This window comes from Ovis canadensis, chromosome 13, assembly GCF_042477335.2.
Source record: "Ovis canadensis isolate MfBH-ARS-UI-01 breed Bighorn chromosome 13, ARS-UI_OviCan_v2, whole genome shotgun sequence".
Lineage (NCBI taxonomy): Eukaryota > Metazoa > Chordata > Mammalia > Artiodactyla > Bovidae > Ovis > Ovis canadensis.
Window position 1 is genome coordinate 48,515,159 of NC_091257.1, and position 16,013 is coordinate 48,531,171.

Consider the following 16,013-nt stretch of genomic DNA (forward strand, 5'->3'; position numbering starts at 1 on the left):
ACTTGTGATTTTTTTGTTGTTGTTGAATGCTAGACTTCTGAATCTAATAATGGCACTCTGGAAATCAGATTATCCCCTTTCTCCAGGGTTTGCTCTTTGTTATTGTTTTATTTTTGTAAACTGTCTCTGAGCCAGTGATCCATCTAAAGTGTAAACTTATGTTTTCTTGAGTCTTTTCTGAGCCTTTTCTTGAGCATGTGAAATTACTTTCTAATTTCCTCCATATATTAGTTGTTTTAAATGTCCTAATGTCTGGCTCCCAGAGTCTTTATTGGTGTGGAGATGTAGAGGAAAAGGTTAGCGTTAAGGGTGGGAAATTGAGTCAATACCAGTGAAAATCACTATGAGATACCATCTCATACCCATTGCTGTTTTTCAGTGACTCAGTCCTTTCTGACTTTTTGTGACCCCATGGACTGTAGCATACCAGGCTTCCCTGTCCTTCACTGTCTCCTTGAGTTTGCTCAAACTCATGTCCATTGAGTCGGTGATGTCATCGAGTCATCTCATCCTCTGTTGCCCCTTCTTCTTCTTCAGCCTTGCCCAGCATCAGGGTCTTTTCCAATGAATTGGCTCTTTGCGTCAGGTGGCCAAAGTATTGGAAGCATCAGCTTCCAGTGAATATTCAGGGTTGATTTCCTTTATTATTGACTGGCTCAATCTCCTTGCTGTCCAAGGGACTCTCAAGAGTCTTCTCTAACACCACAGTTCGAAAGCATCAATTCTTTGGGACTCAGCCTTCTTTATGGACCAACTCTCACATTGTACATGACTACTGGAAAAACCATAGCTTTGATTATACAGACCTCTGTCAGCAAGGTAATGTCTCTGCTTTTAAATATGCTGTCTAGGTTTGTCATAGCTTATTTTCCAAGGAGCAAGTGTCTTTTAATTTCATGGGCAGTCACCATCCGCAGTGATTTTGGAGCCCAAGAAAATAAATAAAAGTCTGTCACTGTTCCCCATCTGTTTGCCATGAAGTGATGGGACCAGATGCTATGAACTTCATTTTTGAATGTTAAGTTTTAAGCCACCTTTTTCACTCTCCTCTTTCATCATCATCAAGAGGCTCTTTAGTCTTGCTTCCCTTTCTGCCATTAGGGTGGTGTCATCTGCATATCTGAGGTTATTGATATTTCTGCCAGGAATTTTGATTCCAACTTGTGCTTCATCCAGCCCAGCATTTTGCATGATGTATGCTGCATACAAGTTAAATAAGCAGGGTGACAATATACAGCCTTGACGCACTCCTTTCCTGATTTTGAAACAGTCTGTCTATTCCATGTCCAGGTCTAACTGTTGCTTCTTGACCTGCATACAGGTGTTGCAGGAGGCAGTTAACGTGGTCTGGTATTCCCATATAGGAATTCTCCACAGTTTGTTTTGATCCACATAGTCAAAGGCTTTAGTGTAGTCAGTGAATGAGAAGTAAGTGTTTTTCTGGAATTCCCTTGATTTTCTATGATGCAACAGATGTCAGCAATTTGATCTTCAATTCCTCTGCCTTTTCTAAACCCAGCTTGTACATCTGGAAGGTCTCAGTTCACATACTGTCAAAGCCGAGCTTGAAGGACTTTAAACATTACATTACTGGCATGTGAAATGAGCTCAGTTGTATGGTAGTTTGAACATCCTTCAGCATTTCCCTTCTTTGAGATTGGAATGAAAAATAACCTTTTCCAGTCCTGTGGCCACTGCTGTTTTCCAAATCTGCTGGTATATTGAGTGTAGCACTTTGACGTCATCATCTTTTAGGATTTGAAACAGTTCAGCTGGAATTCTATAACCTCCACTAGTTTTGTTTGTAGTTAATTCTTCCTAAGGCCCAGTTGACTTCACACTCCAGGATGTCTGGCTGTAGGTGAGTGACCACACCTTCATGGTTACCCAAGTCATTAAGATCTTTTTTGTACAGCTCTCCTGTGTATTCTTGTCATCCGTTCTTAATCTCTTCTGTTAGTTCCTACCATTTTTGTCCTTTATTGTACCCATCTTTGCATGAAATATTCCCTTGGTATCTCTAGTTTCTTGAAGAGATCTCTAGTATTTCTCATTCTATTGTTTTCCTCTTTTTCTTTGCATTGTTCACGTAACAGAGTGAAGTAAGCCAGAAAGAAAAACACCAATACGGTATACTAACACATATATATGGAATTTAGGAAGATGGCAATGACGACCCTGTATGCAAGACAGGAAAAAAGACACAGATGTGTATAACGGACTTTTGGACTCAGAGGGAGAGGGAGAGGGAGAGGGTGGGATGATTTGGGAGAATGGCATTCTAACATGTATACTATCATGTAAGAATTGAATCGCCAGTCTATGTCTGACGCAGGATACAGCATGCTTGGGGCTGGTGCATGGGGATGACCCAGAGAGATGTTATGGGGAGGGAGGTGGGAGGGGGGTTCATGTTTGGGAACGCATGTAAGAATTAAAGATTTTAAAATTTAAAAAAAAAACTAAAAAAAAAAAAAAGAATACTTTCTTTTCTCTCCTTCCTGTTCTTTGGAACTCTGTATTCAGATGGGTGTATCTTTCCCTTTCTCTTTCGCCTTTCTTTCACTTCTCTTCTTTTCTCAGTTATTTTTAAGGCCTCCTTAGACAACCATTTTGCCTTGTTGCATTTCTTTTTCTTGGGGATGGTTTTGTTCATTGCTTCTTGTACTGTGTTCACCAATCAGAATGGCTATTATCAAAACACAGAATAACAAGTGTTGACAAGGACATGGAGAAATTGAAATGCTTGTGCATTGCTGATGGAATATATAATGGTGTACCACCGTGGAAGAGTTTGGCAGCTCCTCAAAGAGTTTAATGTAGAATTACCATTTGATCCTGCAGTGCCACTTCTAGGTATATATCCAAACGAATTGAGAGCAGGAACTCAAGTATTTGCAAGTCAGTGATCACAGAGGCCTTATTCACATTAGCCAGAAAAGGTGGAAATAGATGTCTATTGATAGATGAGTGGGTAAACAAGATGTGGCATATACAGTCAACGGAATATTATTTAGCCTTAAAAAGGAATGCAATTCTGATACATACTACAGCATGGATGAACCTTGAGGATAAACGGTTATGCTAAGTGAAATAAGCCAGACACAAAAGGACAAATACTGCATGATTCCACTCATATGAGGTATGCAGAGTAGACCAGTTCATAGAGAAAATACAGGAGTGCATAATAAGATTAACAGAGGCTGGGGAGAGGGAGGGGTGAGGAGTTACGGGTACAAAGCTTCTGTTTGGAGATGATGAAAAGTGGATAGTGGTGATAGTACAACATGGTGAATATACTTCACGCTACTGAACTGTGTACTTAGACATGGTTAAAATGGTAAAGTATATATTGTACTTATTTTACGATAAGAAAACAGACAAGCCCCAGAGTAATAGTAGAACATAGCATTTTCTGAAGATAAGAGATTATTTAAAAAAATTTTAACTTCTAATTTGCCTTGAATATGTCTGCATTTAAGAGAGTTCCCTTCCCACTTTCTAGTACCCTAAAAGAAGCCTAATCCAGTAACAGAAATAGTGAGTCTCTGCAACACAGCTCAATATACTTAGAACACACAGACAGTGCTTACTCCGTGTTTTGTTTTGATCTTCTTTTAATTAATAAAGAAAGTGGAAACATTGAAAAGGCTAATTTTTTACAGTTTTTGCAAAGGTGTATTCCTGTATGGGCACCAGTCTTCGTGCTGTAGTTAGCATATCTGCTCTTCAGATTCATCCATGTTGTATGTGTTGCTTATTGTTGAGTGGTATTCCATTGTGTGGAATACTGCAGTGTATTTATTCCCTGGTTGCTAGATATCTGGGTTATCTTCAGTTTGGCTGTTATGGCTAAAACTGCTATGCATGTCTTAATACAATTTTTGAGTGGACTTATGCCTTTATTAAGCTTTGGTAAACACAAAAGAGTGGATTTCTGGCTTTCAATTCAGTATTAACTGGAGGATTTCTGCAGAAACTAACACTTGTGGCTGGTGATTTTTATTTTGGCCAGCCAAAAATGAATTCTTTTATTTCACTAAACACTTTGCAGGTTATTACATTCAGTTGTTACACCTGACACACCTGTAAATCTTCTCCAGCACCATGAGTTTCATTTTCACTTTTTATATCAGAAGCAATCACTAAGGTTTGTCTTTTTGTTGGTTTAATATTCATACCATATGAATCAGAACATTTTGAAGAATTATCTTCTGAGATACTGGTATACATGTTGTGTGAACAATCAGAGAAAGTATCTGCATAAAATTCACTGAAAAATTCTTCACTCAAAATTCCATGATACGTCATTTTTGAAAATTTTATGGTAATAAACTTGTGTTTATAATATATACAAGGTTTGAACAAAAATCTGATGGAGCAAAATGTGATCACGACAGTCACAAATTGCATAATGAACCTATGATCAATTTTAAGCTGTAATAACTTGGCACAGTTAATTGTATTACTCCCTAAAAATGTATTGCTAAGTCTCCAATCAATAATGATAACAAAAGACATACTAATATGTCTCCAGTGAGTATCTAACTGTATTTAACTTTATCAGACACTGACAAACTATCTTCTAAAGTGGGTATACTATTTTAAATTCCCACTAGTAATGTATGAGAGTTCCGGTTGCTTTCTATTTTGCACAGTATTTGGTATTACCGATAGTCTTAGGTATATAAATGAGTGTGTGTAAGTATTCTCCCAGTCTGTCTTCTCTTTTGATTTTCTTAACAGTATCTTGGAGAGCAAAATTTTTAAGTTGTAATTTCATCAGCTACTTTTTTCTATGACTCATGCATCCTTTTTGCGTCTTATCTACGAACTATTTGCCTAATTGGACGTCACAAAGAATTCCTTCCTTATGTTTTCTTCCAGAAGGTTTATAATTTCAGCTCTTGTATTTAAGTATGTTATCCATTTGGAAATAATTTCTCTGTATGGTATGACATAAGGTCAAGTTCATTTTCCTGCATATGGGGTGACATGAGGATCAAGTTCTAATATCAGCAGTATATTTTGAAAAGATGATCATTTAACCATTGGATTATCTTAGCACCTTTGGCAAAAATCAATTGGCTATGAATATGTGGGTCTCCTCCTAACTTTTAATGGTTTTCTTGATCTCTATGTCCATTCTCATGCTCTTACAACCTTGTATTGACTGCTGCAACTTTATAGGAAGGCTAAAAATCAGGTAATCTAAGTCCTCCAATTTTTCTTCTTTTCCAAAATTGTTATGCTTACCTGAAGTCCTTTGCATTTCCATATAAACATTGAATAAAGCTGTCAATTTCCACAATTATATGGCTTCAGTTTTCACTGGAATCATGTTGAATCAATAGATGAATTTGAGGAGGACTGACACAGCAATGACATTGAATCAATCTTCTGATCGGTACACATGGACTATCTTCTCATTTGCATTGCTTCTTTCAGCTGTATTTAGTACTTTTGGTGCCCAGGTTCTGCCCATATTTGATAAATTATCCGTAAATGATTCCTATATTAAAAAATTAAATTTCCATTTTACCACTGTTATAAAAATGATAGATTTTTGCATGATGACCTTATATCTGCAAATAAAAAGTTACTTCTCTTTTCCCAATCTGTGTGCCTTTCATTTCTTTTTCCTGTTATGCTGCACCTGACGGGACCTCTAGTACAATGCTTTAAAAAAAGAGTGAGAGTAGACATTCTTGCTTTGTTTATAATTTTATGAAGAAACCATTCAATTTTTCAAAATTATTGTAATAACTATGGGGTTTGTTGCAGGTGCCCTCTGTTAGATTGAGGAAATTTCCTTCTATTCCTAGATTGCTGAGGACTTTTATGATTTGGTGTAGAATTTTGTCAGGTGCTTCCTCTACACCTGTTAAGATGATCATGTGGCTTTTCTTTTTGTCCTGTAAATATGACAGAAGTATGTAAAAATGATGTAAATTGGTTTCTGAATGCCAAACAACCTTGCAGTCCTGGGATAAAATTCCACTTGGTCATAAAGTATTTTCCTTTTGATACACTACTCAAAATGATTTCCAAATACTTTGTCAAGGATTTTTGCATCTACATTCAGAGAAATACTATGTGAAGTTTTTACTTATTGTTATGTTATTGATTTTCCTATCAGGTTAATGCTGGGTCCACAGACTAAGGCAGGAAATGTGTTTTATTTTCTGGATGAGCTTGTGTGGAATTTGTACAATAACTTCTTGGTAGAATTCACTGGTGAAGCCATCTGGTCCTGGAGTCTTCTTGGTGGGAAGATTTTTTAAAGTTTTATTTATTTATGGCTGCACTGGGTCTTTGTTGCTGTGCATGGGCTTTCTCTAGTTGTGGCAAGTGGGGGCTGCTCTCTAGTTGTGATGTGTTAGCTTCTCATTGCAGTGGCTTCTCTTATTGTAGAGCACAGGCTCTAGAGCTTGTGGCACACAGGCTTAGTGCATGTGGGATCTTCCTGGACCAGGGATTGAACCCACGTCCCCTGCATTGGCAGGTGGAGTCTTAACCATTGGACTACCAGGGAAGTCCTATGGGAAGGTTTTTAACTGGCAATTTCTTTGTGCTTGGACTAATCAGGTTATCTATTTCTTATTATAGTGAGTTTTGGTTGTGTCATTTTCATCAAAGCTCTCAAGTTCATTGGCTTAAAGTTCACAATACTTCCTTTTCATCCTTTTACCCTGTAGAATTTTCAAGAGTATCTTCTCTTATTCTTGATGATTTGTCTTCTTGATCTATCTGGCTAGAGGTTTATCAATTAAGTTTTTCAAAGAATTAGGTTCTGATTGCATTGGTATACCCATTGCTTTTGTTTTCTGTGCCATTAACTTCTTCTTTTACTGCTTTTCTGCTTGGCTTGGATTTAATTTTATTCTTCTAATTTCTAAAGGGGGAAACTTATGCCTTCTTTTCTAATATAAGCATTTAATATTATGAATTTTCTTATATGCACTGCTTTTACTGGTTACTGCAACTTCTGATGTTGGATTTTCATTTTTACTTAGTTCTTTTTATTGTCAATGTTTACCGAGAAACATGTTAACAGTTTCAAATAGTTTTGCAGGGCAGGGGGAGGGGATTTGCCAGATGTATTTCTGTTACTGATTTCTAGTTTATTTTGTAGTCAGAGAAAACCACTTTGTTTTTAATTCTTTTGAATTTGAAGGTTGTTTCATGGCTCATAATATGGTTTCTCGTCATGAATGTCCCATGTGTTGTTGAGAAAAAATGTGAATTGTTGAGTGGACTGTTTGTTCACCAGAACAGAGAAATTTATGTTTTATTTTTTTAAGGTTCGGAGTCCGTATTATAGTTGTTCTAGTATATCCTCCCATTGATCTTCAGAAGTCTAAGTTTGCATTTTCATGTTTTCATGGCTGATTTTAAGCTTACACATAGATTTGAAAAAAGAGTCTTTGCCCTTCTCTTTTTCTCCATGTTATGACACGTCTTGCTGACATCTTCTACTCATATTACCTATGGCCAGGCTTAAGTTTAGATGTAAGTGTGGGCTGTTCTCACATGAGCTGTGATGCAGGCTGGTGATGAACATGGCTCTCCGTGCCAGATGTTATTCTGCTCCTTAATATGTGTGTGCTCATGGGCACGTGGTGTTTCTGTCTTGTAAGGCTTCTGCGAAACCAGCTTTGACAACAGCAGCAGCAAGGAGTCTGTGCACGTGGCACAGGCCAGTGGCACACTGTTGCTGGATTTGGGGGAGTGACGGGAAATGCTGATGCGTTTTCATCTTCAGAACTTCTCTGATGAATCTAGAATTCCTTCATTAGCCATTTACCCATATAAATTGAGCACGGACTTCTTTGAGCTTCCTGTTAGAGTGATTATAGTATGAATGTGTCCTCAGAACGGTTACTTATTCTTGGTTCCTAAACCTCTACTGTGCTTACTGGGGAGGTTTTTCATTGATAGAAGTGAGGCGTCACGCTGGGAATGTGAGGCCATCAGAAGGGAAGGGGGTCCTCGTGGAATTTGTTAGGATGGGTGCCGGCACTCCTCCCAGGGGCCTTGAACACATGTGTCATGTACCATGAGGTTAAGCACAAGGAAGACACCTAGAAATAAACTCACAAATCAGAACAGAAAGGCAGGTGGACAGGCAGAGTTTACTATTTGTCTATTATGTCTAGTGTTTAATAGGACCTGAATAAGGACATTACCAAATTGCTGAAATCATTTAACATATACAGAAGCAAAAGAGTAGTAAAGACATAGCTGAGCTCTTTTAACATGCAAATTATATTATCGTTCAGCACACACGGCCGCATGGACTTGTGCTGGGCACTGGGGCAGGAGAGTGACCTGGCAGGTGGTCCAGAGGATCCTGGTCCTGGTGGGAGGGGCGTGAGTGACAGTGTAGGGGCTGAGGTGAGGAAGGCAAAGGCTTTGGGAGTGCAGAGGAAAGACTGTGAAACCCAGCTCCCCCAGGGTAAGAGGTCACAAATCCAGAGTCGGGGGTAAAAGCTTCTGGACGAGGATGCAAGCTCTCAGTTGGCCATTCATTGTCACCTCTGACATTCCCAGAAACACCAGCTGCAGGAAAATCCCTGACTTAGTGGGGAATGTCTAAACCACTGAGTTTACCCAAACTCAGCCCAACATACACCCAGAGCAGGATGACTATATACCCACTTAACAGTTTTCCAGAGAAAATCTTGACAATGATCAAAAGAAGGACAGCAGGTCAGGCTTGTTGATGCATTTTATTGTGAGATGGGGAGTCTGGTAAAAAACTAGAAAATGACCATGGTGTAACAAGGAACTTAAAAATGAAGAGTCAGATTTGTAACTTACATACATGAATACAGGAACAAATTGGCACAAAATGTTAAACGTTGTTCCCAACACTGTTTACATGAGGTTATCCTAATTTGGCTTCCTAAGGAAATGAGAGTTTTATGGTTAGACTAATCTCTTAATAAAACCGCAGAGCATCATGCTATTAGTCACACAGTGAATTTCAAAATTTAAGAGTTTTATATTAAAAACTGGGTAAAGGTAAAATGACTTGATTGCAGTTGTAAAACTAATACATTCCCATTTAAATTCTGTTCTACAGTCCAAGGCAAGTATAAATGTTAACATAACACTGTTAAATCAAATCTCAATGCAAGAGAACCAATTGCATCTCTACTTTAAATCTTATCAACTTTCCAAATTTTCATACTAAAATATATTATTGTATTAATACAAACTACAGTATTATACACTACACTGTGTAATAAATAAAGAAATATAAAAATAAGACACATAAATATAAAAGTTTTCTAAAACTAAAAGTACATATGTCAGTAAGAAGGGTATTAATACTGCCAAGTTTGAAGACATACAGTACAAAAATGTTGCACAGATCTATAAACTAAAAGAAATAAAATAATACTGATAGGTAAAAATCAGCTAATGTTGTTAATAAACTGGGTCCATAATAACTAACATTTGGAAACAGTTATGAGCCAAATAACAATGGCAGGTCCATGTCTGAAATGCAAGTACATGGATAAAGCAGATTAGAAAATTTCCCTTTCGTTTCAGTAGAGAAATTTTGAAAGTCAATTAACGCAAAATGAATACTGAGGAATTAAAGGGTGAAATGTCCCAGTGTTTGGCTTCTCTGACAGAGTCAGTGGTTTTTAAGTTTTATTTTGGAATTTTGATACAAGAAACAAATCAACAAATGCTAGTTATTGTAGGCCACGCATGAACGGAGGCTGGTCAGAGCCTTGAAAATACTGATAAATGGCACTTACAGCACACAGGTCTTGCTTAAGGCCAGAGGAGATACAAAGCTTCATATCACATCCTTCATATTTGTGTACCATGTACGCAAACACAATTACGAACACTGATTCTGACGTCTCTGCTGTCTCACCAGTATCAACACTGTTAGTCCCTGCAATCAGAACTCAACGGCAATCTCGTCAACTCCATTTTAACCCACATGAGTAAGAAACTTCAGCTCTTCTAGCGGCTGCTTTCTTAAGGCTAACAATACACTTTAAATGAGAATACGCTCTACTGTGACATCTAAATATTAGAAATGACTACCTTCTAGGTTGAATTTAGAAAAGGTAGTTAGCACGGTTTTGAACTGCATTATACTTCTCCGTGAAGGGAATTCTGTAGTGCAGAAGTTATCACATTTTAAAAAACATAATAAAATACTGAAGCGGATTTAGCATATGTTTACCAATAAAAAATTATAAAATTTCTCCCAATTGTACAGCTTAAGAATAAACTAACGTAAGAGTGCTAATTAATACTGATAAAATGAAACAATGTCAGGTGCTCATCTAATCAATCAGCTTTCTTTAACCTGTTAAATCTCTGCTTTCTGAGTCATTCAGTTTTCTAATCTGCTTCATGTTACAAACTTGTTCCTAACTTTGAAAAATGCATGAAAAATTACTAGGTCTGAGGTTCAGGCACACCCGGATTTTTTTTGTGTGGTTTTTTTTTTTTTTGATTTTGTGTTTTTTTAAATTTTTACTTTACACAGTAGTGAACAGAAATCACAGTATACAGGTTACTGTGTTTCCATGAAAAGCATGTATAATATAGAACAAAACTTCATTACCAATTAGAATTTTCTTTCTTTTCTAGAAAAACTATTAGGCTTCATTTGTTTTCTCTTCAGACACCTGCTCGCTGCCCTCACTGACTTTATGTTCTAAGCTATGGGCTTGGCTTCCAGCCCCCGCCCCCTGCCCCACACCTTCCGTTTCTGCTCTCTCCCCCTCCTCCTCCGCCTCCTCCTCCTCGTCCTCCTCGTCGTCCATCTCCTCCTCTCCGTCCTCCACCTCCTCCTCCACCTCCTCCGCCCCTTGCGCCGCTCCACTTCCCTTCTCCTCCTCCATCTCCTCCAGCTCCCGCTCCTCCTCCTCCTCTTCCTCCTCCTTTTCGCTGTCCTCATCCTCCTCCCGCGTCGAGCTCTCCCTCTCGTCCGAGTCGCCCTGCCCCGCGTGCTGCTCAGGCGGGACCCCTGGGCCTGCGGCCCCCGGCTCGGGGGGCTCCCGCTCCTCGGCCTCCCTCTTGCAGTAGGAGTAGCGGTGGTTCATGTGCTGGGAGTAGGAGCCCGAGTGGGAGAAGCGCTTCCCGCACTTGTCGCACTGGTAGGGCTTCTCCCCGGAGTGCAGGCGCATGTGCTCGATCAGGTGATGCTTGTGTTTAAACGCCTTTTTGCAGATGCCACACTCGTGGGGTCTTTTACCTGAAAATAAGGGCACAGCTATGAAATGTAACAGCATGGAGCTGCTAGGCCTTGGGGCACTTCCGGTTATGGAAATAGCCATCAATTCAACTGCAAAACTGGCAGCTTCCTTAACATACATACCTGTGTGTTCGTATTTATGTCTCAACAGTGAGCTACTCTTTTGGAATATCTTATCACACAAATCACAAGCATACATTCCGTTTTCTGTCTTCCGCATTTTCTTTTTGGGGGGCGTGGAATCGGAGTCATTCTGATCCTCTACGTTGGATACTCCTTCTGAGCTAGTGTCTTGCCTTTCATCCTAGAGGAGAAAAGGAAGTAGGAAAAGTTCATTTAAGATTACAGGATAAACGACAGACATAAATAAAAGCAGAGCTGAAGGAACCACTTTGATTTCTGCTTTCAACAACCTGACCAAAGCAGGCTCCAAGGGAGGGTTCAGGTGAGTGGGCAGTGCAGTCACAACAGCAAAAGCAGCCCAGGGTCGGCGGGCACTGAAAGAAAGGACGCTGCAGAGAACACTTCAGCTGCCTATGGATCATTAACTTATGAGAAGTCTGCCCAACGTTTTAACTTACCAGTTTGCTAAACAGTCGTGAATTTCTAACTGCATCACTTACCTTCTCGGTTTTACTAAGTGAAAATTAAGACTCTTTCTTAAAAGTGGTCTTTAAATTGTATCTTCCAGAACCTTAGAATTTTGTGAACTAAACTTCATTGTCTCCTTGTAAAGAGGGAGGTTTGTTCTATCACTTTTCTAAGAAGCAAAATGGAAAAACAATGCAGGCAGGTCTGTGTTTTTAAACAAGAATCCTTGCTTGATGGTGAATCTTCAGAGTTTTGGGTGAGGGTTAGGAAGAAAACTGGCAGCAGGGTCTCCTGTAGGTGGAAGAATTCTGCAGGGAGCCTGCAGTGGGATTGGGCTCCTAGGATCCTGTGTCTTTCCTGAAGACTTCCATCCTAAACTCACACATTTTCCACAAGTTTAGAGGTTTCCCACAATTTCTTATAGCTTTGTAAGGCAGGAGAGGACTTCCCTGGTGGCTCAGTGGTAAAGAATCTGCCTGCCAATGCAGGAGATGTGGGTTCAATCCCTGATGCAGGAAGATTCTCTGGAGGAGATGTCAAACCTCTCCAGTATTTTTGCCTGGGAAATTCCATGCACAGGGGAGCCTGGTGGGCTATATAGTCCATGGGGTCACCAAGAGTCAGATACAACTAAGCTGAGTGACTAAACAACAAGGGGTGCGCAGTGCTGACAGACGTTTTTCTGTCACTTGTAAGCTGCCAATGGTGTTAAAGGAACTCTCTTCATGTTACTGGATCTCGTTAACTGAAATTTCCCAGTTTATTCTTCAAAGGTGTGAAGAGTGTTTTATACAGTTAAAATTTAGATTTCATGAAAAATTTAGCCATGTGAAAACTTTCTCAAGGTTACCACAATTACAGGAAGCCCCATTGGTAGCAATATTTAAGGAGACAAAAGTAGCAAAACATACATGAACAGGATATTATAATTATTTTAGTTGTATCTTCTTAGAGTAAGTATTTGGGAAAAGATTAAATTTATCTCTAGTATTCATTTGATTCGATCAGAAATTGATGGAAAAAATGGAGACATCAAGGTCAGTGACACAGAAAAAGCCTGGACAGTGCAACACACAACAGTCATGCAGAATAGCTTTATCGTAACTGTCACGGACTCGGAGAGCGTTACAGAGGAAAACACAGATTCACAACTGTATTCCCTCATGTGGTATTATGATTGAACACCAGTTTACAGCTTATAAAATCATCAGGAAACTCATTAGGTGAATTTTTTATATACTTTTGTTTGCTTCATTAAAGCCTTTTATAAACAGAGGTTAACACAAAAAGTGAGAGCTAAGTTAGCCTGGTGTAAAACATCTGTGAACAAATTTTCATTTACTGATGATCATAATCAAGGCAGAAACTGTGATGAATTCTGGGAACTTAACTATAAAACAGAAGTCTGATTAATGAGTATTTGAATTTTACTTTCCTCCTCCATCTCTAGTTTCAAACAGTCAATCTTATTGCTGAGACCCATCGACCCTCTTTTCTGCAAAATAATACTCCAAACTGCAGTTGAAAACTACACTCTGGATCAGTAAACAGCAAAAGCCGAGATGCCACCGCAGCTAAGGCACACAGTCAGCTATTTCCTTTCAAACGTGACAGTTTAGCAAGCTGCTTGGCTCTCTCATGCCTGGTTTTTATTAGAGAAATTCACTAAAATAAATCAAACTAGCATTTGATCAATGGATTGGGGTTGGGAGTGGTTCTTTTCCTTTTTTACCTGATTTCCATTGGGCTGGATCACCTTCAAGGGTGTTTCCTGGACCGCCGGGCTGACTGCAGTCGAGTATGTGTAGGCGACCTGGGGGATCAGGATGGTCTGCTTGTTGGCAGCCAGTGCTCGCAAGCACGGAACGCTGTTCTGGTCAGCGATGGCCACGATCGTGGGTAACTGGGCAGTGACGGTAGGTATAGCAATATTTATGGGGTTGGCACTTGGTGGGATTACATTTACAACTGGTTCTGAGTCTGTAACACAACTGTCCTTTTGTGGCTCCTTTTTTGCACAAGACAAGTTCAAGGGTTCTTCCTGGACAGAATAAACACTGTTCTGGTAAACACTAGTGATAGTTGGCCTTTCCAATAACTCGCCCTGCTGCTTTGGTAGTGAAAGATCAAGAGGTTCGACCTGCGGCTCTTCCTGTGCCCCTTCTGTCGGGTACGAGTAACCCTGTGCGCTTCTGGAGGAAGAGAGGTTCAGGGGAGAAGGGGAGGAGGCGCTGCTTCCGGAACCATTGACGGCCGAGCCCCCTGGTAAGACGGGGGAGCTAGCTCTCTTCAGAGGGCTCTGGCGGTTCCCTGTGCTGTCCTGGGTTTCATCTGCATCTGCAGCCTGAGGCTGACCGTCGCTCTTGGCAGGGGTGTTGGCTTTGCCTGGTTCCGGGGAAGATGGTTCAGAAGACTGCACTGAGATCTGTCCCGCTTGCATCTTTTCAAACCACTTTTTCACTACATCCAGTGGTAGGTTCACGGAATCGGCAATTTTTGAGAGCTCTTCTGCACTTGGCTGTGCGTTCAAAGCATAATATGCTTTCAGAAGAGACAAGAGGTTCTTTAAAGGTGGCTGACTGGGAGACAAACTGCCATCTCCGGACCCCGATGGAGCAGAGGCCTCGGGCTTGGCAGCTTCTGGGGTGGGGGGCCGAGGGGGCTGGGCGGGCTGCTTCAGGTCATAGTGCTTCAGCTCCGGAAGTGCATTGATGTCCCCGGGACAGTCATCACACAGGAGGCAAGTGCTGTCGTTCCCTCCCCCTTCAAAGCTTTTGTCCTTCTCAGACTTGACAGTAAGATCTTCTGGTAACTTTTCACTTTTGCAATTGTTGGTGGGGACTGGGGTTTCTTTTTTTAAATTCTGAGGAACAACTTGAAGTTGGCTAGGTTGTTCAAGACTGTAGTTAATGATGATTTTGGTTGTTCCATCTTGATCAACCAGAGGAAGACTGATGGCTGAAATAACAGAATGGCCGCCTTGCTGGATGGATGAAGCATTGATTGTTTCTTGTTCTTTGGATGCAAGACTGGCTTGATTATTCTCCAAAACTTGCCTGATGACATTACCATCTACCGCCACTTTAAGTACATTCTGAATATCGCTTAAATTGATGCTGATGGGGGACACCAAACCCACCGTTGGCAGAACGACGGCCTGCACCACACCCTGAGGAGAACTGGTTGCCTGTAAGGGGCCACCACCACTGAAAACCCCGTTCTGTAGAGGGGCTGAGCAGTTGATTCCTGAAGCAACCACTATGGGTTTGAACTCGTAATCCACAGGTTCGGTTTTGATCTGGTTTACGGGAAGTTGCTCTTGCAGGGGCTTGTTCTCTGTCTTCTGCCGCATCTGTGGCCGCGTGGGGCTGCCTGGAGAGGCCGAGAGCGAGGGTGAGGGGCACTGCGAGGTCTTGAGCCCTGTTCTCGGCCGCCCATTCACAGGCATCAGGCTGATACATTTCTTACTGCTGATGTGTGAGCTGTAGGAACCAGAATGGGAAAAACGTTTCTTGCAGTTTGGGCATTCATATGGCTTCTCTCCTAAACAACAACAAAAAGTTACATTCGTAAATTTTCACATATTCACATTTTCCCTAAAACAAGCAGTATCAATTTAAAAAGGGGGTTACCATGTGTGCTTGTGATACAATTTAGAATCATCACTTTTAAGTTGAAAACCTACATAAATGTCAAGCACCAGTAAAATGTTAGTTTGAACTATGTGCTGACCAGTAAGAGAATCTTCTCTTCAGGTGTGTAAAACAGTTTTGTTCACTTTTAAAAGTTCAAATCTTTCTCAGATACCAAAAAATTATCTCTCACTCTTTCAAGTAATTTTTTTCTTATCCTGTGTCACTAAACTATGTAATTCTCTATATTTTACTCTACTTAACCATCTATAGGAGAAATTAATATTAGACAAAAGGAAGCAAAATCTCCCCTAAGACTTAATAACTGTGGACATCTATCCTTGACTGTATGAGTCATATGAGTATCTATCCTCCCTATATTCATAGGTTTGCTTGAAAAGACCTTTTTCAGTGGGGAAGAAAAATTTAAATACAAGTATTGTTACAAGCCTTGACTTATTAAGCTGGGATGTACGTGTGTGCTTAGTCACTCAGTCGTGTCTGACAGTTTATGACCCCATGGACTGTAGCCCACCAGGCTCCTCTGTACATGG

At 40.2% G+C, this 16,013-nt stretch overlaps 2 protein-coding genes across 15 annotated transcripts in view; one reads left to right on the top strand and one right to left on the bottom strand.

Moving 5' to 3' along the window:
• LOC138417462 (uncharacterized) overlaps nt 1-16,013 on the top strand; it is a 60,575-nt gene that overhangs the window by 30,470 nt on the left and 14,092 nt on the right. The window lies entirely within an intron of this gene.
• Nucleotides 8,714-16,013, bottom strand: part of ZEB1 (zinc finger E-box binding homeobox 1) — a 201,742-nt gene continuing 194,442 nt past the window's right edge. For all 12 annotated transcript variants that reach the window (XM_069547657.1, XM_069547649.1, XM_069547651.1 and 9 more), the window contains 3 exons: nt 13,560-15,370; nt 11,360-11,540; nt 8,714-11,236 (listed from right to left, as the gene is read on the bottom strand). In XM_069547657.1, the coding sequence (XP_069403758.1) occupies nt 10,638-11,236; nt 11,360-11,540; nt 13,560-15,370 (2,591 nt within the window). In that variant the 3' untranslated portion in view covers nt 8,714-10,637. The remainder of the gene's footprint in view (nt 11,237-11,359; nt 11,541-13,559; nt 15,371-16,013) is intronic.